General features: G+C 22.4%; 3 protein-coding genes across 3 annotated transcripts; 1 reads left to right on the forward strand and 2 right to left on the reverse strand.

Annotated features, from left to right (window-relative positions):
• Positions 1-63: 63 nt before the first annotated feature.
• Positions 64-17867, forward strand: LOC127281798 (uncharacterized). Its single transcript, XM_051305703.1, has 3 exons — positions 64-431; positions 511-1261; positions 16278-17867. Exons 1-3 carry the CDS (start codon positions 378-380, stop codon positions 17567-17569), a joined length of 2097 nt encoding a protein of 698 aa, XP_051161660.1. The 5' UTR covers positions 64-377; the 3' UTR covers positions 17570-17867.
• Positions 3603-4947, reverse strand: LOC127281800 (uncharacterized). Its single transcript, XM_051305706.1, has 2 exons — positions 4053-4947; positions 3603-3841 (listed from the first exon to the last, which is right to left on the reverse strand). Exon 1 carries the CDS (start codon positions 4943-4945, stop codon positions 4097-4099), a length of 849 nt encoding a protein of 282 aa, XP_051161663.1. The 5' UTR covers positions 4946-4947; the 3' UTR covers positions 3603-3841; positions 4053-4096.
• A 63-nt stretch (positions 17868-17930) lies between the features above and the next one.
• LOC127281802 (uncharacterized) lies at positions 17931-24143 on the reverse strand. The gene is made up of 5 exons (XM_051305708.1): positions 24051-24143; positions 22699-22791; positions 20795-20821; positions 20409-20545; positions 17931-18752 (listed from the first exon to the last, which is right to left on the reverse strand). The coding sequence occupies exons 1-5, from the start codon at positions 24097-24099 to the stop codon at positions 18456-18458; spliced, it is 603 nt and encodes a 200-aa protein (XP_051161665.1). The 5' UTR covers positions 24100-24143; the 3' UTR covers positions 17931-18455.
• Positions 24144-25240: the final 1097 nt, after the last annotated feature.

The following is a 25240-nucleotide window of genomic DNA, read 5'->3' on the forward strand; positions in this document are numbered from 1 at the left end:
TGTCCACCACGCATGCGTATATTACTGAAGGTAGTACCAACTGTATTACTGTAGCAGATGATTTTCGCTGGTTGTAGTCGTGTTTAACCTCTACAAATTGCAATATGTTATTTATATTTCAGTTTATGTGCTTCCCATTATTATTTCACGAATAATTACATCATTTGAGAGTTGATTCAACATTTTATAATATATCTATCTTGCAAATTGCAATTATTTATATTCCAGTTCAGGAGCTTCCCATTATTATTTAAATTTGCGTTGTATTTATTTTGCGAATTACATCATCAGTGGATTTAACATTTTTATAATATCTATATACAATTTAATATTTCTCAATGATATAGTTTTCGAAACAGTTAATATATAAATTAAAAATGTTTTCAAGGAATAAGAATAAAAAAGAGGAGATCAGCAAAGAAGAAATAAAGGTACTCGAATATAATATTTACAAATCTATTATTTTCTGTTTACTTCAATAATAAAAATATATGTCTCTTTATTATTTAGCAATTATTAGTCTTCTCAGCAACTAGATATCAACAAGACTTTTATGAGCTTTTAAGTGATTTCAATGAATATGATCCTCAAAAATCATATATTCTTAAAAATTGCATTGGAATAATTTTATATGGTCCACCAAAGGCAGAAGAAAATCAAAATTATGAAGATGGAGATTCACTTTTTCAATATAAACCAATGCAAATGAAAAAAATTGATAGATTATTTTTAAAAATAGCTGAACATGGTACACAGGAAAATAAAATGATTCTCTGTGGTTTAATTTACAATGTGATATTTGACGATAAGGCAATTAAATTGGTAAATGAAATTATTCATAAAGAAGAAGATTTTAATGGAGATTGCCTAGTGAAATATGTAAATCCAATTCCAGTATTTAAAGTTTTAAAAACTACAATTATTAAGAATGACGAGACAAAAGTGAATGGTATAAAAATGGAAATCTATTATATTGATACAAATGAAAGGGTTTATAAAAATTGGGAGGGTTATTTAACAAATAATGTATTACCACGTTGTATTATGGTTGTGCCTTATAATGGAGAATATCAAGGAGATGAAAGTGAACAATGGACGGAGGAAATGTCTTATATTCGATTGGAAATTCATGAATCTCCAGCATGTCGGAATAAAATATTCACAAAATTAGACGCATCAAGTACTGTTATTAGTTTGGGAGGAATGGCAGTTTGTGCAGCATCACTTGTTACACCAGTTGGTGCTATTGCACTTGCAGCAAGTAAGAATAATATATTTATTTATTTATTTTTTTTTTTTTGCAAAATATAATTATTTTTTACATTTTCAGGATTGCGACAAAATTTTCATTAATAATTTTCCCTCACTTTACAGACAATATTTTATGTTTTTCCCTGAAATTTTTGAATTTTGTTCTTTTTTTTATCGAACGTAAATTGTATTTAAAAAAAATTGTGATAAATTAAAATTTGATTAAATGAAAATTATGTTAAAATATTGTATAAAGAACAATTCAAACTGTTAAAAAAATTCAATTACATATTTTCAAAAGTCTTAATGCAAAATTCTTTTTAAAAATTCAATTATTTTTCAAAGCTTTTAATTGAATTCTACAAAATTTTAATTACTTACAATTTTCTTAATACAAATATATTCGAAAATTCAATTATTTTCAAAGTTTTAAATTAAATTTTACAAAATTTTAATTATTTACGATTCTTTTAATACAAATATATTAGAAGATTCAATTATTTTCAAAAATATAAAAAGAATTATTTAAAAAAAAAAACCTAATTATTTCATAATTTTTATAAAATTCTTCGATAATTGAATTATTTTTTGAAATTTTTAGTTTAAAATCTTTTTAAAATAGAAAAAACTTTTACAATATATTGATTTATTTCTATTAAATAAAAATATTATTTATAAAAAAAGTTAACTGTCAAATTTTATCATTTTCAAAAAATGAAATAAACTTCTTTAATAATTTAATTATTTAAACAATTACTAAATTAGAATTTATTGTTTATAAAACATTAATTTTAATTTACACAAAATTTATTTATTTCTTAAAAACTTACATTATAATACGAGACAAAATTCTTTTGATATTTCTCAATTAAAAAATAAAAGTTACCCAACTTATTTTAATACTTACTAAAATTATTATCATTATTATTTGTTAATAACAGTAACAGCAAAACTCTAATTAATCATATAATCAAAAAAAAAAAGTTTTTTTATTCTTAAGGGGAGGGACCGGTGAAATTTCAGCCTACTGAAGTTATTATTGTTAAAGAGTGTCAATTTTTTTTCTGGCATAATTTAGGATCCAAAATTATTATAAATTATTAAAATTTAAAAAAAAAATTTTTTAGCCATTTTAGAAAATTTATTTTTTGGAAAAATTAAATTTCTTTAAATTCCATACGATTGATTGTTTAAAATCGTGAAAAAAGCATAAAAAAAATTCGACAATAAAAAATAATGAAAATTGTGGAAGTAGTTGAATTTTTTCAAAATTACCACTAAAATTGAAAGCAATCAAAATTGATCTTGTTTAGGGGTAATAATTTTTTTCAACATTTTTTTTCAACCAAAAATCTTATTCTACTGAGAAAAACAACAAAAGGTAATTTTTAAACAATTTTACAAATATTTTTATTTTTCAAAATTTTCATTTTTTGAAAAAATTAAAATTTTTCAATATCCATACGCTTGATTGTTTAGAATCATGAAACAAGCGTATAAAAAAATCGGCAGTCAAAAATAATTAAAATTGTGAGAGAAGTTTAAATTTTTAATTTTCGAGAATTTTGAATTTGATTTTAAAAATTATTAACAAATTTATAGTTTTTCAATTTTTCATGATATATTATACATTTAAATAATTAATATTGTCAGAAAAAAAATTGACCACCCTTAAACAGCTTTAATTTTGATGTGTTAAAATTTCAGCGGTCCCTCCCCTTAATCTATATTTTGTACACATATTGTATGTTAGAGTAAATTAAAGTAAATAGACATAAATTTATTATCATCACACTTATTTCAATAATACAAATTATTTTTTTTTAAATTGGTAAAACAATAGAAAGAGTGTATTTTTCCACTACAATAAGCAAACTACACAATAATGTGGTCTTAAAATTGTTAAGTCAGAAATTTTTTTCTCTAACACCTTAGGTAAATTTACCCCAAATAAAAAAAAATATTCATAATTTTTTTCAAATTGCAAAATATTTTAAAGTTGATGAAAGCCCATAAAATTGTCAAAAAATTAATTAAAAATTTGTTCTGCTTCAAATCAAAAAGGGTGTAAAAATTAGTAATTCATAGTTTATTTTATAATTTGTTAATATTCTTTATGATAGTTTTTAAAGAATTTCATGAAAAAAAATTTTTTACTAACAAATTATTAAATTTATCATGGATTAATGTTTTTTTAAATTAATTTTACAATTAAATAATAATAATAATTAATTCACATTTATTTAGTGACCCCTAAATATTCTCGGATTAAAAAAAATACGAGTATTTTTTTTTTAATTTGGAACAAATTTAGAGGAACAGAGAAAAACATTACAAATTTTTTTTTCATATTCATTTTTTAAACATTCTATTATATAGTTTTGAACCAAAAATTAAAAATCCTCTCTTCAAATAACGTCACAAAATAAATATCAGAAAGCACATCCATGCAAAATATTAAAACCCACTTAAATATATGGGTACTTAAAAATTCGTCTTCTCAATTCTTTCGACTTTCGACATCTTGGCCCAAGAAAATAATTTTTTCTTAATCATTTTCTGCTACGAATTTGCATTTTATAGAAATAATCTGTAATTTTTAAGTTATATGATATATTTATATATAACATTAGATAAAATAGAAAAATTAAAATAATATTTTAGTACTATTCCAGTGCTAAATTATTATTATCTTATATTTAAGTTAATTTATTATTTCTAATTTTTATGTTATGATGTTAAAGATTATTGATAATTATTCTTTTCAGACAAAAATATATAAATAAGTAAACTATTCTTACCCCAATTGAAGAATTATTATTTTTGCTTCAGAATATATGTCTCTCTAATTTGCAAATCTAAATCTCGTGTAAAGAGTATACATTCTGCGTTCAAATATTGCAGTGAAAACTTCAATCAGAAAAGAAATCAAAGAGAGAGAATATCCAATAGCTAATACACGAAATAGTACGAAGAATAGTTTTTCCTTCTCAATTACCTCTGGTGGCAAAATTTTGGTTTCCCGTACTTTGTACGGTAAAAGTTCTTTAAGTAGCCCAAATTCAAAAGCAGATCGAATTAATTTTTTAGGGAGATCTTTATGAACATTCAACAAATTAGTGTAGGTAATGAAATCTTGAAAAACAATTTCGTCCAGTATTTTAATATTTGCCTCATTTTTAGAGTTGTACTCATTAACAACATTCTCAGCATTCGATAAAAGACAAGATATGTTCTTATGTTCAGTCAAGTATGTCATACAATAATCATTGTAGTAGACAGGTATCGTATATAGATAATCTATTTTTAAACAAAGTTTTTCAATAATTAAATTATTCCTACATAATGTATATAATGGACCTAAATCTTCGCGCATGCCCATCGGTGTTAAAGATGAATTAGCAAGTTCTTCGAGAGTATTTATTTCGGATATTACTGGCCAAGTGATGTCCAAAATAACTGAATAAAAATAACCAGAGTAGACGACGCATGTTATCAATAGTGAGCCAAAAACTATTCTTTCCACAAATTTTTTCGGTTCACGGGCAGTAGACATTCCAATTATAATTTGAAAGATGTTCAATATTTGCCATGTACTCCTCTCGAATCTCATATAAAAAGCTGTTAATCGAATGATGCCAATCATGCCAATTGTTCCCAAAATCAAGTACCAAAATTCTTCAGACAGACTCATGTCATTAGAGTGTTTTAACGTCTTTGGAATAACAAATTTAAAATTTTTTAATCCTAACATGACATTTTCACTGTCTAAAGTTTTGAAATGGGATGTATTAAAAAAAATTATTTCATAAATATTTTCTAAGTTGAAATGATGGATACTATTTAATTTACTTTGAAACCATTGGCTTTCAAATGACAAATTCTCAAAGGAAACTTTTTCAGTTAAAGGGTTTATTTGGCTTATAAAAGGTACCTCATATTTATGACTTGCGTTAAGCATAACTTTCCATTGATGATTGTGTGACAATACAGAAATATCTAAACTATTTTGTTCCCATTGGATCTTTAAGGTATCGTTAAGATCATTTTGACTCGAAAGAAAAGAATTTATAATTAAAATTTTATTACTATGACGCCAAGATAACATTCTTAGCATATGTTTAAAATTGATAGTTTTATTCTGAAGAACAAAAAGTGTTGACTCTCCTAATTTATAATAAAAATCATTTTCGAATACGTTTAGGTCTACAATATTTATTTTATCGTAGGTCATAATCAAAGATGGGTAATTCATATTAACTGCTGTCATAAGAGAATTCATTACTGGATCATCCAGTTCATTTTCGAGAACAAATACCACCTCATGAGGTTGCTCTTTGTTTAGGTATTTTATCAATCCATCATAAGAATTATTTGTTGAAGATATTCCTAGGAATTTCGTCCATAGAAAGTAACTAACAATACATACACTTATTAACTTCATTGTGCACAACCACTTTGTTCAATTTTCCAAACTTATCTGACTGTGGTGAAAAAAAAATTACGCTTCTAGCTGCTAGTTTGTTTAGGATATTTTGAATTTTATGAAGAACGTTTTTGACGTGAAGTATGCTTAAATAGAACATTTTTGTGTTATATATAAATTAAATATTAATAATTGTCCAATATGTTATTTAACAATCGCTTATATAGATATTTCGTTAAATATAATTATATTGATTCAAAATAATTATAAATATTGATTTATTTTATATAATGTTACATTTTCCATTGAATATGGAATAAAAAATTAAAGTGTGAGAGAATGAGGGAGAAAAAATCTAATTATTTTAATTTTATTACATTTTTATATCTCTAAGAAGTTATTAAATTTAGTATTTAACTAAATTTAATATACATTTTAATAAAAAAAATAGTGTGTTTTTTTTATTATTAAAAAGGCAGAAAATAATAAATATCTAAGCCAATTAAAATATTATTATATTTAAATTAAAATTTATTTTTGGTAATATTGCTTAGGGGAGAGTGGTCCTATGTCGGCCCTGTGGGTAAAGTCCGCCCCCCCGGGTTTTTCAGAGCTGGCGTTCGCTTCGAATTAATAATTTTGTGGTGTGACATATTAACAAACACTAAAATAATTATTTTAGTTTATGTAAAAAAGGAGTTTGTTTAAAATTATTAATTCGACGCGAACGCCAGCTCTGAGAAATGCGGGGGGGCCGACTTTACCCACAGGGCCAAAATAGGACCACTCTCCCCTATTCTGTAATATTACCTTTTTTTTCAAAATTCCAAACAATTACAGTCAGATTGAACCAGTTTTACCTAAAAAAAATTCAATTTTCTATTGTCGATTCAAAATCATCTTTTCTTATTGTTAAAAAGAAATTTAGATGCCCGACAGAACTGTATTTTTCTACTTGGATAAAAATTAAATAACAATCAAAATTTTACTATCGTAAAAAAATTTTTTATTATTTTATTAATTACTAGCAAAATTAAACGCGCGCAAGCGCGCAAAATTGAGTATTTAATTGTTTGTTATAAAGAAATTAAAGATTCATATAATCAATAATAATTTAATTTATTAGAATATTATTACATATTAAATGATAATAATGAAAATTATATGTTTACAGGCCTCGGATACATTTTTTTAGTATTAAATTTATATCTTCTTCAGATCTTCTTCAATTCAATTTTTTAACAAATTTTGAACTAAAATGATTCATCACTAAATTAATTATTTTTAATAATTTTAATGAAATACATCACAAATTCAATTATATCAAAATTATTTTTCAATTAAAATTTTTATGAAATTTAACAATTGTTTATAATTTAAAAAAAATATCACAATAAAATTGAATTATTTTTTAAAAATTTCAATTCAAAATAAACTAAAATTCAATTATTACCCGAAATTTTAATTCAAAATCAATTAAAAATCCAATAATTATCCAAAATTTTCAATTTAAATTTAATTATTTACCAAGTTTTCAATTTAAAATGAAATAAAATTCAATTATTTTCTAAAATTTCTATTCAAAATTAATTATCCAAATTTTCAATCAAAAATAATTTATTTAGAAAAAATATACGGGCAAAAATGAACTTAAATTAAATTATTATCCAAAATTTCAATTAAAATTCAATTATTTCCCAAAATTTTCAATTCAAAATGAACTGAAATTCAATTATTTTCCAAATTTAAAATCAAATAAAATTTCATTATTCTCAAAAATTTAAATTCAAAATTAATTGAATTTTCAATAATTTGAATTTAAAAGCATCTAAAATTTAAATTATTTCTAAAACTTTCAATCGAAAATTTTTTTTTTGAAATTTAATAATTTCAATTATAACTCTAAGGAAATTCAATTATTTTTAACTATTTTAATAATATTCTTTGAAAATTCAACTATCTGAAACCATTTTTCAAATTATTGTATTTTGTCCGCATTTTCTAATAAATTTTTAGTGAAATTATCTAAAATTTTAATTATAAAACACTTCAAGTTTCAATTAATTTCAAAAATCTCAATTTTAAATCTTTGAAAATTCAATTAAATTTAAAAAATGTTTTCCAAAAATTGTTTGATAAATTATTTTTAGTTCTGTAAAATTTAATAATTGTTTGAAAATTTACAATATCTTTTGAAATTTAATTATTTCTAAAAATTTCAACTTTAACCCTTCGAAAAATATTATTATTAAAAAAAAATTTTTATTTAAAAATCTGTAAAATATTTTTGTTAAAATAAAAAACAAATCCACTTTTTTTTTTTAATATAAATCGACTAAAACGACTTTTTTGTGTCTTTAAGTTGATTCGAGGCCTGTATTTTTATAATTAATATTTAATAGATATTCGTTGGCCCCTGGTACCTTAAAAATTAATTTTTAAAAATAAATTTTTTTCATATTACTATCTTGTACGAAATTTCCTGGCGCATCTTTTTTCTCATCATAAATTTTTTGTATTTGCATGCAATTTTTGAATCAATATACAACTTTAAAAAAAATTTCGTTGGTAAACGTTGTGTACTTCAGCTTCGTGAATTGAATTTTCGAATTTCGAATTTTAAAGAAACTTATTCCGAAATTTGGAAACACAATTATACAACTTTGGCAAAAATGAGTAAAAGAATTGTCAAAATTTCACACGTCATAAGATTACTATTCAAAAAAATACGTGAAATCAGAAAAAGGCCAACTTCAAGTTAGGACAGAAGGACAGACCAAACATTTTATTATTATATAATTTTTTTTTAATAAAAAACTTCAAGTATTCCAAGGTTTAATAAATTGGTTTCTTTACCTATGTACATACATACAGCTGTCAAGCCCATCTTCGTTGGATTTCGAAGTCTAGTGGCGCGTGACAGATATTATTTTTGTAAAGAAAGTGTTAGTATTTACTTAGCATTTTCGTCAATATTGCCTGTAAATTACTAAAAATTAATAAATATATTATTCTCCATATTTTTCTAAATATATTTTAATAATTATTATTCTTTTTTCTAATAGCTGTCAACAAATGTTAAAACACTCTTTTTTAATTTCCCACTTAATAACTATATCAAGGATAAGTCGGGTAAAGCGGAAGTTATTTTATTTATCTTCATTGAATAAGAAAAACTTTTTTTTTCGTAAAGTTGACGGCTTTATCGTAAAGAGAATGGAAATATCTTACAATGGCAAAAATATTCAATTGAAACAATATTTTGTTAATTTTCAAATCCTTTATTATAAGTACAACTGTACGAAAGGGCACTGCCCGTAAATATGTTAAATAAATAAATAAATATTTTATTATGTAAATTTTGACAATTTTGTAAAAAGACTGCAAATTGACATCTTCAAAATTATGCATGATCGTAACCATTTTAATTTATCAGCTGGATCGTATGGATTTTGAAAAATTTAATTTTTTCCAAAACAATAAAATTTCTGAAAAATAAAAAAAAAATTGTAAAATTGTTGTAAATGACTTTTTTTCATTTATCATGGTAAAATGTGATTTCAGGTTCGAAATTTTTTTTTTTTTTTTTTAAATTGTTACCCCTAAACAAAATTAATTATGTTTGTTTGGTTTCAATTTTAACAATTATTCCTTTAAAATTAAACTTCCTCTACAATTTTTATTATTTTTGTTGGCAATTTTTTTTTGTTGGCTTTTTTCATGATTTTTTTTTTTTAATAATTCACAATAATTTTAGATCTCAAATAATGCCAGAAAAAAAAATTGACAACATTAATTTCACCGATCCCTCCCTTTAAACATATTTAAGGCAAAAAATATTTTTTTTTTAAATTTCCTGACTTCTCTGACTTGTGGCAATTCTGAAAATATAATTTTTTTTTACGTTTTTCAATTAAATTTTCATTTAAAAATTATTTTCAGGTAAAAAAAAATTATTTTATTTCTATTAAATAAAAATATGATTTATAAAAAAAAGTTAATTGTCAAATTCTATCATTTTCAAAAAATGAAATAAACTTCTTTAATAATTTAATTATTTAAACAATTACTAAATTAGAATTTATTGTTTTTAAAACATTAATTTTAATATATACAAAATTTATTTATTTGTTAAAAACTTACATTATAATACGAGACAAAATTCTTTTGATATTTCTCAATTAAAAAATAAAAGTTACCCAACTTATTTTAATACTTACTAAAATTATTATCATTATTATTTGTTAATAACAGTAACAGCAAAACTCTAATTAATCATATAATCCAAAAAAAAAAGTTTTTTTATTCTTAATCTATATTTTGTACACATATTGTATGTTAGAGTAAATTAAAGTAAATAGACATAAATTTATTATCATCACACTTATTTCAATAATACAAATTATTTTTTTTAAATTGGTAAAACAATAGAAAGAGTGTATTTTTCCACTACAATAAGCAAACTACACAATAATGTGGTCTTAAAATTGTTAAGTCAGAAATTTTTTTCTCTAACACCTTAGGTAAATTGATCCCAATTAAAAAAAAATATTCGTAATTTTTTTCAAATTGCAAAATATTTTGAAGTTGATGAAAGCCCATAAAATTGTCAAAAAATTAATTAAAAATTTGTTCTGCTTCAAACCAAAAAGGGTGTAAAAATTAGTAATTCATAGTTTATTTTATTATTTGTTAATATTCTTTATGATGGTTTTTAAAGAATTTCATTAAAAAAAAATTATTTACTAACAAATTATTAAATTTATCATTTTATCGTTTTTTTAAATTAATTTTACAATTAAATAATAATAATAATAATAATAATAATAATAGTTAATTCATATTTATTTAGTGACCCCTAAATATTCTCGGATTAAAAAAAATACTCGTATTTTTTTTTTAATTTGGAACAAATTTAGAGGAACAGAGAAAAACATTACAAATTTTTTTTTCATATTCATTTTTTAAACATTCTATTATATAGTTTCGAAACAAAAATTAAAAATCCTCTCTTCAAATAACGTCACAAAATAAATATCAGAAAGCACATCCATGCAAAATATTAAAACCCACTTAAATATATGGGTACTTAAAAATTCGTCTTCTCAATTCTTTCGACTTTCGACATCTTTGCCCAAGAAAATAATTTTTTCTTAATCATTTTCTGCTATGAATTTGCATTTTATAGAAATAATCTCTAATTTTTAAGTTATATGATATATTTATATATAACATTAGATAAAATAGAAAAATTAAAATAATATTTTAGTACTATTCCAGTGCTAAATTATTATTATCTTATATTTAAGTTAATTTATTATTTCTAATTTTTATGTTATGATGTTAAAGATTATTGATAATTATTCTTTTCAGACAAAAATATATAAATAAGTAAACTATTCTTACCCCAATTGAAGAATTATTATTTTTGCTTCAGATAATATGTCTCCCTAATTTGCAAATCTAAATCTCGTGTAAAAAGTATACATTCTGCGTTCAAATATTGCAATGAAAACTTCAATCAGAAAAGAAATCAAAGAGAGAGAATATCCAATAGCTAATACACGAAATAGTACGAAGAATAGTTTTTCCTTCTCAATTACCTCTGGTGGCAAAATTTTGGTTTCCCGTACTTTGTACGGTAAAAGTTCTTTAAGTAGCCCAAATTCAAAAGCAGATCGAATTAATTTTTTAGGGAGATCTTTATGAACATTCAACAAATTAGTGTAGGTAATGAAATCTTGAAAAACAATTTCGTCCAGTATTTTAATATTTGCCTCATTTTTAGAGTTGTACTCATTAACAACATTCTCAGCATTCGATAAAAGACAAGATATGTTCTTATGTTCAGTCAAGTATGTCATACAATAATCATTGTAGTAGACAGGTATCGTATATAGATAATCTATTTTTAAACAAAGTTTTTCAATAATTAAATTATTCCTACATAATGTATATAATGGACCTAAATCTTCGCGCATGCCCATCGGTGTTAAAGATGAATTAGCAAGTTCTTCGAGAGTATTTATTTCGGATATTACTGGCCAAGTGATGTCCAAAATAACTGAATAAAAATAACCAGAGTAGACGACGCATGTTATCAATAGTGAGCCAAAAACTATTCTTTCCACAAATTTTTTCGGTTCACGGGCAGTAGACATTCCAATTATAATTTGAAAGATGTTCAATATTTGCCATGTACTCCTCTCGAATCTCATATAAAAAGCTGTTAATCGAATGATGACAATCATGCCAATTGTTCCCAAAATCAAGTACCAAAATTCTTCAGACAGACTCATGTCATTAGAGTGTTTTAACGTCTTTGGAACAACAAATTTAAAATTTTTGAATCCTAAAATGACATTTGAACCGCCTGAAGTGTAGAAATTGAATCTTTTAAAAGTTCTCATTTCACCAATATTTTCTAAGTTGAAATGATGGATACTATTTAATTTACTTTGAAACCATTGGCTTTCAAATGACAAATTCTCAAAGGAAACTTTTTCAGTTAAAGGGTTTATTTGGCTTATAAAAGGTACCTCATATTTATGACTTGCGTTAAGCATAACTTTCCATTGATGATTGTGTGACAATACAGAAATATCTAAACCACCTTCTTCCCAATGGATCTTTAAGGTATCGTTAAGATCATTTTGACTCGAAAGAAAAGAATTTATAATTAAAACTCTTTTTTTATAACGCCGAGATGACATTCTTAGCATATGTTTAAAATTGATAGTTTTATTCTGAAGAACAAAAAGTGTTGACTCTCCTACTTTATAATAATCTCTGATTTCCTTCCAATTTTTATTATTTAATATATCGTAGGTCATAATCAAAGATGGGTAATTCATATTAACTGCTGTCATAAGAGAATTCATTACTGGATCATCCAGTTCATTTTCGAGAACAAATACCACCTCATGAGGTTGCTCTTTGTTTAGGTATTTTATCAATCCATCATAAGAATTATTTGTTGAAGATATTCCTAGGAATTTCGTCCATAGAAAGTAACTAACAATACATACACTTATTAACTTCATTGTGCACAACCACTTTGTTCAATTTTCCAAACTTATCTGACTGTGGTGAAAAAAAAATTACGCATGTAGGTGCTAGTTTGTTTAGGATATTTTGAATTTTATGAAGAACGTTTTTGACGTGAAGTATGCTTGAATAGAACATTTTTGTGTTATATATAAATTAAATATTAATAATTGTCGAATATGTTATTTAACAATCGCTTATATAGATATTTCGTTAAATATAATTATTTTGATTCAAAATAATTATAAATATTGATTTATTTTATATAATGTTACATTTTGCATTGAATATGGAATGGAAAATTAAAGTGTGAGAGAATGAGGGAGAAAAAATCTAATTATTTTAATTTTTATATCTCTAAGAAGTTATTAAATTTAGTATTTAACTAAATTTAATATACATTTTAATAAAAAAATAGTGTGTTTCTTTTATTATTAAAAAGGCAGAAAATAATAAATATCTAAGCCAATTAAAATATTATTATATTTAAATTAAAATTTATTTTTGGTAATATTGCTTATTTTGTAATATTACCTTTTTTTTCAAAATTCCAAACAATTACAGTCAGATTGAACCAGTTGTATCTAAAAAAAATTCAATTTTCTATTGTCGATTCAAAATCATCTTTTCTTATTGTTAAAAAGAAATTTAGATGCCCGACAGAACTGTATTTTTCTACATGGATAAAAATTAAATAACAATCAAAATTTTACTATCGTAAAAAAAATTTTTTTATTTTTTATTATTTTATTAATTACTAGCAAAATTAAACGCGCGCAAGCGAGCAAAATTGAGTATTTAATTGTTTGTTATAAAGAAATTAAAGATTCATATAATCAATAATAATTTAATTTATTAGAATATTATTACATATTAAATGATAATAATGAAAATTATATGTTTACAGGCCTCGGATACATTTTTTTAGTATTAAATTTATATCTTCTTCTGATCTTCTTCAATTCAATTTTTTAACAAATTTTGAACTAAAATGATTCTTCACTAAATTAATTATTTTTAATAATTTTAATGAAATACATCACAAATTCAATTATATCAAAATTATTTTTCAATTAAAATTTTTATGAAATTTAACAATTGTTTATAATTTAAAAAAAATATCACAATAAAATTGAATTATTTTTTAAAAATTTCAATTCAAAATAAACTAAAATTCAATTATTACCCGAAATTTTAATTCAAAATCAATTAAAATTCAATAATTATCAAAAATTTTCAATTTAAAATTTAATTATTTACCAAGTTTTCAATTTAAAATGAAATAAAATTCAATTATTTTCTAAAATTTCTATTCAAAATTAATTATCCAAATTTTCAATCAAAAATGAACTTAAATTAAATTATTATCCAAAATTTCAATTCAAATTCAATTACTTCCCAAAATTTTCAATTCAAAATAAACTTGAAATTCAATTATTTTCCAAATTTAAAATCAAATAAAATTTAATTATTCTCAAAAATTTGAATTCAAAATTAATTGAATTTTCAATAATTTGAATTTAAAAGCATCTAAAATTTAAATTATTTCTAAAATTTTCAATCGAAAATTTTTTTTTTGAAATTTAATAATTTCAATTATAACTCTAAGGAAATTCAATTATTTTTAACTATTTTAATAATATTCTTTGAAAATTCAACTATCTGAAACCATTTTTGAAATTATTGTATTTTGTCCGCATTTTCTAATAAGTTTTTAGTGAAATTATCTAAAATTTTAATTATAAAACACTTAAAGTTTCAATTAATTTCAAAAATCTTAATTTTAAATCTTTGAAAATTTAATTAAATTTAAAAAATGTTTTCCAAAAATTGTTTGATAAATTATTTTTAGTTCTGTAAAATTTAATAATTGTTTGAAAATTTACAATATCTTTTGAAATTTAATTATTTCTAAAAATTTCAACTTTAACCCTTCGAAAAGGATTATTATTAAAAAAAAAAATTTTATTTGAAAATCTGTAAAATATTTTTGTTAAAATAAAAAACAAATCCACTTTTTTTTTTTAATATAAATCGACTAAAACGACTTTTTTGTGTCTTTAAGTTGATTCGAGGCCTGTATTTTTATAATTAATATTTAATAGATATTCGTTGGCCCCTGGTACCTTAAAAATTAATTTTTAAAAATAAATTTTTTTCAAATTACTATCTTGTACGAAATTTCCTGGCGCATCTTTTTTCTCATCATAAATTTTTTGTATTTGTATAGAATTTTTGAATCATACAACTTTAAAAAAAATTTCGTTGGTAAACGTTGTGTACTTCAGCTTCGTGAATTGAATTTTCAAATTTGGAATTTTAAAGAAACTTATTCCGAAATTTGGAAACACAATTATACAACTTTGGCAAAAATGAGTAAAAGAATTGTCAAAATTTCACACGTCATAAGATTACTATTCAAAAAAATACGTGAAATCAGAAAAAGGCCAACTTCAAGTTAGGACAGAAGGACAGACCAAACATTTTATTATTATATAATTTTTTTTTAATAAAAAACTTCAAGTATTCCAAGGTTTAATAAATTGGTTTCTTTACCTATGTACATACATACAGCTGTCAAGCCCATCTTCGTTGGATTTCGAAGTCTAGTGGCGCGTGACAGATATTATTTTTGTAAAGAAAGTGTTAGTATTTACTTAGCATTTTCGTCAATATTGCCTGTAAATTACTAAAAATTAATAAATATATTATTCTCCATATTTTTCTAAATATATTTTAATAATTATTATTCTTTTTTCTAATAGCTGTCAACAAATGTTAAAACACTCTTTTTTAATTTCCCACTTAATAACTATATCAAGGATAAGTCTGGTAAAGCGGAAGTATTTTTATTGAATAAATAAAACTTTTTTTTCGTAAAGTTGACTGGAGAATGGAAATATCTTACAATGGCAAAAATATTTTATTATGTAAATTTTGACAATTTTTTAAAAAGACTGCAAATTAACATCTTCAAAATTGTACATGATTGTAACCATTTTAATTTATCAGCTGGATCGTATGGATTTTGAAAAATTTAATTTTTTCCAAAAAAATAAGATTTCTGAAAAATAAAAAAAAATTGTAAAATTGTTGAAAATGACTTTTTTTTTATTTTTCATGGTAAAATGTGATTTCAGGTTCGAAATTTTTTTTTTTTTTTTTTAATTGTTACCCCTAAACAAAACCAATTATGTTTGTTTGGTTTCAATTTTAATAATTATTCCTTTAAAATTAAACTTAAAATTAAACTAAATAATTAAAATTAAACAATTTTTATTATTTTTATCGGCAATTTTTTTTGTTGGCTTTTTTCATGATTTTTTTTTTAATAATTCACAATAATTTTAGATCTCAAATAATGCCAGAAAAAAAATTGACAACATTAATTTCGATGAGTTGAAATTTCACCGATCCCTCCCTTTAAACATATATTTAAGGCAAAAAATATTTTTTTTAAATTTCCTGACTTCTCTGACTTGTGGCAATTCTGAAAATATAATTTTTTTTTTACGTTTTTCAATAAAATTTTCATTTAAAAAATTATTTTCAGGTAGTGTTGGACTTGGTGTGAGTTCACTTTGGACAATAGGCAGAAGTACTCAAACATTAGTTGATCGTTCTAAACATCAACAATCGATTAATATATTGAATAGAGAAGGATTTTCCTGTTGGTTTAATATTGGATCGAGTGCATTTGGAGTTGCATCGGCTGGAGGATCAATTTTATTGACGCGAGCAATTGCAAAAGGTTCATCAATAAGTAGAACATTTCAATTGGTTCACGATGGTGTACAAATTGGTAATTTAACTGCAACTGGAATAAATGCTGGTATATCGATTTTTAATATTTACGATACATATAAAGAATCAAAAACAGTTTCTAAACAAGATGTTTTTAATTTAATTGCAACATTACTTGTATTGGGTAATTCTGTTATGAATTATAAATGTTCAAAAACATTGATAGAAAATCATCAAAATTCAATTATTAAAAATTATGAAGCAAGTTTAAGAAGTAATAGACATAAAAAGGCATTTAAAAAAATGGTTAATAATACAAAATCAATTATTGAAAATCCAGTGGAATTGAAAGAACAAATTATTCGTGGAATCAATAAAATAGAAAATAAAGATGAATTTTTCGCATCAATAATAAGAAATAAGAAAAATTTTTCTTCTGAGGGAATTAAACCTGCTTTTATTGATGGTAATATTGTGATTAATGGTAAAACATTTAAGAATCCGATTGATTTTGTAAAAAGCTTTTCGATGACTGATTCAAATACTTCTTTAGCAATGCGAACGCCTATTGTTACAACAAATATCACTATTCCTAATAAGAGTATTTTTGAAAATGCTCTTACTGACTTTATAGCGCGACATACAAAAGAATTAGCTGCTCTTGCAACACCAAAGATAAAAGACTTTTTTTATGTTTTAACTGATATTAGTAAAATTGATAAGGCCGACGTTATATTTACAAAACTTCTTATTATTTCAATTAAATTAGTAAAAGCATTAATTGAAGAAAAAAATCCTGTATCAAATATTCTCGCAAGAGCTGTTGACTTTCTATGGAATTACATTAAAACTTGTATCAAAGAAAGTTTAGAAGAATTGGTTAGTGAATCTCAACAATTTCGAGAAATATTAATGAAAGTATTAATTAATTTATATTCTTCGGTTGAAGAAAAATTAGACGAATGGATATTTTCTTTTAAAGAATATTTAAAAAAAAAATGTGAACAATTTGAAGATGGAGTCTATGAATATTGCAGTAATCAATTTGAAAGAATAAATATTGCCTCAAGTTCACTTCTGTCGAATGGCACAATTTCTTAAACATTTACAAAATTTATTAACATTAGTGAGATAATAAAAGTAAGTTCGAAAAAGAAAATAAGTGCACTTATTTTTTAATGTAACAACGCACAAGTAAGATAATTTTTGTGATTTTATTTAAGAAAAATTAGTGTCTAATTATAGTTTTAATCGCAAAAAAGAAAATTCCTGATCTGATTATATATCATTTTGTACTAAACTGAATTAAATTCAGACAAATCTGAAGCTAGAAATTTAATTTTATAACAATTATAAATAATAGAAAATTGTAATTTGAAATAAATAATTTTCACTAAAACACTCTTTTGTTATTTATAAGCCAAAATTTCAGAGTAAAGGGTAAGGAATAAACCTTATAACGTAAAAACGAAAAATATATTTCTTTTTCATTAGAATGTCATTTACGTATTTACACAATAGTATTTATATTCTTTATCCCTATCTGTTTAGTTTTCGATTACTATAATTAATTTAAAAGACAATTATTAACATAGCAAAAAGAAATAAATAAAAGTAATATTATACAATAACGTAGGCAAGTTAAATATATTTAAAAGTAGCCTCTTTTTCATTCTTTTTCGCGTAAAAAAATATTCAAGGCTTTAATTTATAAAAAGTCAAATAAAATAAAATATAAATCCAACTAAATTGTTCTATATATCAAATAAAATGTTAAGAGTATTAAAAAAAAAGTAAAACAAACTCAATTCAAATTCAATTGAATATTGGGAGTTTTTTTTTGTGCTAAACGTTTCTCAAGTTAATATCGCTACTAACTTAGTTTATATCTCAAAAAATAGAATGATGTGTAGCAAATATATATATATATAGTTTAAAATAAATATTGCTCTCATCAATATTTTATAAATGAAATGAAATGTAAATTTTAAGTGTGAGAACCACCACCACGCCAAGCGGAATCGAAACCAGCTGTGTCAGAATCTGAATCATTCTGTGGATTTGATGTCGTAGGTGACGTGGGTACAGTTGTAGAAATAGTGGATATTGTGGATGCTGGTCTTCGATTCTCATGTCTTTGTCGATAATTCAAAACCTTTCCTTGTGAAACTGGTGTACTTGGTTGGCTGGTAGAATGTTGGTTCCTAGACAATGTGAAATCCTGTGCTCTTCTGCTTCGACGTTTTTTAATTCCATATTTTGGCGGTGGCATCAATTTATCGAGCTGGAAATTTTGAAAATAATATAAAAACAATTAATCAACAATTAATTAAATAATTAAATTAAAAATCATTTTATGTTCTTTTGAAGAATTAATTTAAATATTTACAATATTTTTTTTTACAGGCCTCGGATTGTACAATTTTTTCTACAATTTCAACAAAATTTTTAAATAAAATACGACTTTTTTTTAGTATACAATGCAACTCTTCCAAAATTTAATTACTTAGTAAATTTTAACTAAAATTCACCGCTAAATTAATCATTTTCAATAATTAAATAAAATTCTTAAAAATTCAATTATTTGAAAATATTTTTCAATTAAATATTTTAAAACATTCAATAATTATTTGAAATTTAAAAAGAAAAAATAATTTTTAGGAAATAAAATTACCAAATTAATTCAAAATCATCAGAAATTCAATTATTTCCAAAAATCTAAATTTAATAATTAATAATAATTTCAACCAATAATTTCCATCGAGTTTTTCAACAAAAAAATTAATTATTTAAAACATTTTTTAATTAAAAATTCTGTGAACTTTAAATATTCACACAAATTAAAAAAACTTTCAAAAAATTTCAATTTGAAATTCAATTATACTTGTAAAAATTATTTAAAATCTTTTAAAATTTACATACTTCTATTTTCAATATAAATATTTCTGAAATTTAATTATTTCTAAACACTTTAATTATAATTCTTTCAAAATTCAATTTAAAAAAATTTTTTTTTTATAAATTATTGTCAATCAATAATTTTCATCAAATTATTTAAAATACTTTTTTAATTAAAAAATTTCTGTAAAATTGAATTATTCACAAGAATTACAAAAATCTTCAGCAACTAAAATTTTAAAAAAATTTTAATCTTTCGAAATTGAATAACTTAAAAAAAATTTAATTTAAAACCTAAAATTTTATAACTCCAAAAATTTTCAATATAAAACTTTCTGAAATTTAATTAATTCTAAACATTTTAATTATAACTCTTTCAAAATTCAAGAATTAAAAAGAAAGGGTACTTTATTTTAAAATCCCGTATATAAATAAATAAATAAACATTTTTAATTCAAAAATTTCTGTAAAATTTAAAATATTTTGAAATTCAATTATTTAAATAAATTCCAATTAAAATCTCTTTAAAACTTAATTATGTTTCAAAATTTTTCATTTCATTAAAACAAAACTATATCGAAATTTTTAATTCGAATAATTTGATTGAATTAGATTTAAAAATTTTTTTAAAATGAAATATTAAGAATTTTTATTAGAAATCTGTCCTACTGAAATAAAATCGTGAAATTTTGTTTTAGTTCGATTTTAAAATATTTGAAATAAATTTTCTTGATAATATTCCTATGGAATTATTCTTATTAATTAATATAATTAATTTAATACCTAATAACAATAGTTATTTGAAATAAAATATTTATTAACTAATTAAATTCATTAGAAATAAAAAAATTTACTTTTTCAACATTTCTTGAAATGAAAATTGACTTCTTTTGCACTTTAAAGTCAATCCAAGGCCTATTTTTTAAAAAAGAAAATTTTTTCCATTTTTTTGCAGCCAAATTACACAAAATTATGTGAATTCTGATAGAAAACAATATTTTTCTACCTTAATGGATAAAAATAAAATAAAAAAGATAAAAACCTGAATATTATCAGCAGAACCAAAACTTTTGTGTATTTTTTCATTATTGGCCACACCCAGGAATTGGCTGAAGGCTTCCGTTGTGCGTTTGACGCGTACGTTCAGCGATCCAATACGTAGAAAACCAAGATCTTTCTCTAAAAAAAAAGAAAAAAATTATTTTATTAAAAATATTTTTCAATAAATTGGGATAACAATAAGAATTTTCAAGAAGAATAACTTCGTTTTTCGTCTTTAAATGAATGAATATTATTTTTACAAAATTATAATTAAAAAAAAAAATAAAAAGAAAAGAGTATTTTTATCATAAGGAAAAGAAATTTTTTTTTTAATTTGTAATATTTGTAAATTAATAATTATAGAAATTAATGAATTTAAACAATTACCTGCATGCTTTTTCCTTGCTTTTATTTCTGGAAAAAAAGATAAAAAATATTATTTTTACAAAACTGTAACATTAAAAAAAAAGAAACAGAAAAAGCAAAGTAAAAAAGAAAAGAGAAGTACTTAAATATTATCGATTTATTAAATAAATCTATTAATTGGTTAAGTGCATGTAATAGATTTGCTTTTTCATTTTAATATTTTTAATCGTGATTATACCCAACAAAAACTTAAAATCTACGAGAGCCAATATTGTTAATAAAAATATTAATAACAGAATTAATTGAAAATTTTTGGTTAAAAGTAGATTATTGTTACGATGACAGCAGTAAAACTTAATTATTTAATTGTTGGTCGTGAGTAATTAACGATGACGTTATAAGCAAGCGACGTTCGCGTGAAAGAAAAAGAGGAGAGTTAATTAATTCTTTATATACAACACGTATGTTTTCACTCTGGATAGCAATCATTGTTATTATGTGTAAATGTATGTATATATAATGAAAAATCGTGTTATGCATAAAAAATAAATTTACGCCTATTTTATTTGTAAAAAAGGGTACAAAATATTACAAAAAAAAAAATAAATAAATAAATGAAAGAAATATAAAAATAAATTAAAAAATAATTCTTTTCGTAAATAATTAATAAATAATTATTGTAAATTATTCATAAAGCATTCAATTCTAGAAGATGGAAATGAATTAAAAAAGGAATGAAAAGCAAAAGGATTTTTTTTTTCTAGAGTAGTAAGCGGAAAATTAAGAAAAATTCTACAGCAATGTGAAAAATGACAAATTAATATTGGAAATCATTTTCTTTTGTTGTTAATTAACTTGATGTGTTTTAATTAAAAAATTTTGTAATGAATGAAAAATTATTAGATTTTCCAAAATTGCAGAGTTGTCTTTTTTCTTATACTTACGTTTATTAATTCAACTATCGTCAAAAAAAAAAAAAACCCAATTCTCAAAGTTTTTTTCTTACTTTAATAATCGCTTACTATAAATTTAGCAGAAGTGCTTCTTTCAACTTGCCTGAGTTTAGCAGCTACGGTAAGTCCTATAACAGAAGGAAATACATCCAGTGCCCAAAATCACCAAAGAACCAAAACCTTTTGCAAAAGCGAGTTTTTTCGTTTTGCTCAAAATATATTTGATTGCAAAAAAAAATCAAATTTCTAATAAACATGATAGATTAAATAAATAATTAAAAAAAAAGTAAATAAAAATAAATAAAAGAAAAAAATTTTTAAAAATTAAATAAAATTTTAAAACTTAAATAAAATATTAAAAATTAAATAAAATATATAAAAGTAAATAAAATTCTAATAGAAGAGTTTCGATGAAAATATAAAAACATGCAATTTTTTCTAACAAAAATATTAACTACTTTAATAAGCAGAGAAAGAAAAGAATTTTTTTTTCAATGATTGAGAAAAAACGTGCTTTAGAATCAACATAATAACGACGAATTAATTTCATGCAGACATTTCAACTGTACTATAACAATAAAATATAATTTTAAAAATAATTAAAAAAATAAAATAATGGAATAATGATAAAGAAGATAATGTGTCTGTTTTTTTTGGAAAAAAATACCCGAGATATAGAATAATAGCACGAGTTTACAGGAAGAAATAAATAATAATAAAAAAAAAAAAAATTGTCAACTAGACCTGGTTTTTTTTTCTAATCAAAGACACGAGACCACCCGTCGATGCACTTTTGCTCAAAGCAATAACTTCTTGCCCCCGAGGGAAAAGAGATTCAGGATAACGTATATTACGTTGCAATACCGGCTTTTTTTTATATTGGTCCATCAGAACATAGAGAAGAAGTTTCACAATAATCTTGAAATTTGTAAATCAATTTGAAGAAAAAGGAATAAAACCAAAAATACTTACTGCGAAAGGTATCTTGACTAACCGCAGCCTCTTGAGAAACTAGATACTGTCTTGCTTTTTTCCCACTGTAATCACGAATTTCTTGATTTGCGCCTAAAAATAAAATATCAATTGTTAAAAAAAAGTATTTATAGATAATTAAATTATAATAAACAATAAATTTCTTGATAATTTAATTTTTCGTTCCCCCAAACGATTTTCCTAATTAATTCCTAATATTCACTTTTTCCTAATTATTTTTTTCTAAAGTAAATTTTTTCATTTTTTCAAAATACATTTTTTTTACATTTATTATAGAATTTTGAATTTTGAATTTCAAAACGTTTCTGTTCATATATAAAAAATAAAAAATCATTTGTACTTTAAATTTCAAAAAGTTTCTGTTTATATAAAATACAAAAAATCATTTGAAAAAATTAATAGATTTAGAAATTTATTTTTGGGAAAATTGTATAAGGAATGTTTATTTTTGGAAATATTTATTTAGGAAATTCCAAAATAAGGAAAATGGAATTATGAAAAAAAAAAAAATAAAAATAAAAATGAGGGAACCTTAATTATTTGATAATAATAAAAATTGTAATTGTAATTATATTGAGTACACCCAGAGAAATATTATATTTGTCTCAGAGCCAAATAAATATTCGTTACAAATAATTTTTTTTTTGATTTAAAATAAAAAATTTTATTTCCTCTAAATAAAAAATTATCTGTGCTAAATTAAATTTCATATTTGAAACAAATAAAAAGTTATTAGACTCTGAGACAAATATATTTTTATTTAATTAAAATAAATTCTATTTGAAATAAATTTTATTTATCTCAAATAAATGTAAATAAAATATTTCTCTGTGTGTAATTTTTTCAAAAATTTAAATTATATAAATTTCTATAATTATAATTTACTTTCTTTTAAAACGTAATTTTTTTTTTTCAAAATAATTATAATAATCAATCGAGAGCATCTTTATGAAAATATATTATTTATCTTTCACATAATATTGATATATCGATTAAATCCAATAGACCGAATAGATAATAATAATGAAGATAAAAATCTAATCTTGAATAAATAGACAAACTTTGACTTTTGCCGAAGTCAAGGAAACATCACTTTTGTCTGTCAATCATTGTGCTTTACACAATATAGATTTTTTTTTTTTACCTATCACCTTTTAAAAACGGAAATCTCTGCAATGTCAATACATTGATTCTGATAATACAAATCGATATTGGCTGTTTATTATCTTTTTTCCAAATACCAATTTTTTTGTTTTTTTTTTTTTTTTTTTATAAAAATAATCTTTTTCTTATTTTCTCTCAATATTAGAAAATTATTTATTTATCCTCACCATAAACTTGAACCAAAAGATTGAAAATATTCTCATGATCAAATTGCATTGCTATATGAAGCGGTGTGTATCCCTGCAACAGAAAATAAAATTAAAAATTAAAAATTTTTTAAATGAAAAAAATAATTTAAAAATAAAAAATAAAAATAAAAATAACAAATGTAATACTTTCTCATTATGATGAGAATGTAAAAATAATAATACTAATTTAATAATTTAAAATTGAAAAATAAGGATACAAAATTTTTTTAAATTATTTTTAATTCTTTTTTACATTTTTTATTATTGTGAATTTTGTTTGACAGAGTATGATATAGAGAAAATATATTTTGCAACGGGGAAAAAAGTGAAATTAAAAAAAAAAAAAAGTGAATATATTATAGAAGAGAATTGAATGAAAAGCATCAGTGTTTAAATCAGAGTAAAACAATAAGGAATTGATTGCATTATGAATATCACCTCGAGCGTGAGAAATTCTTATATTCGCGTTTGTTCAAGAATCTCTTTGGAAACAAGATTTAAAAACTTGCGTGTAACCTATCGTCTTATTTCTATAGACTCATCTCTCACCTTTTGTACATATATTTTCTGAAATTCAACTTTTTTTCTTTATACTTGAATTTTAAATAATTTTAATTTTTTTTTAAATTAAATAGATTTTTCTTTTCAATTAAATTAAATTTTTTTTTCAATTAAAATAAAAAATTAATTAAATTTAATTTATTAAAAAATATTTAAAAAAAAAATAAAATAATAAAAAGTATACTTTTTGATAAAAATCAAAAAGCTGCGTGACAAAAAAAAGAAAATACTCGTTATTTCTTGACTGACAGGAAAGAGACGAATTCATGTCGAATTGTTGTCGCGCTAGGAAGTATCAAAAAGACATTATCTTAGTGTATCAGCATTGGACAGGTGAAGAGTGAAGAGTTTTTCTTTTTTTCTTTTTTTTTTTCTCAGGAAGCAGCTGCTCACGTCGCGTCTTTGGTTTTACTCTACTGCTAATCCTCTCTCTGATGTGGATTCGATCGTATCGTTTCGATCGACTATACCAACTAATTTATCATTCCCTTATTCTCATTAAATCCAATTTAAGGGAAACATACACATACGAGTCGAAAATAATACAATTTACGAAAATCGATTTACTCTAAAAACAAAAAAATTAAGATCTTTCAAGAAGATTTTAT

This window comes from Leptopilina boulardi, unplaced genomic scaffold (genome assembly GCF_019393585.1).
Source record: "Leptopilina boulardi isolate dan_hultmark-lab unplaced genomic scaffold, ZJU_Lbou_2.1 LbouV2_278, whole genome shotgun sequence".
NCBI classification, from domain to species: Eukaryota; Metazoa; Arthropoda; class Insecta; order Hymenoptera; family Figitidae; genus Leptopilina; species Leptopilina boulardi.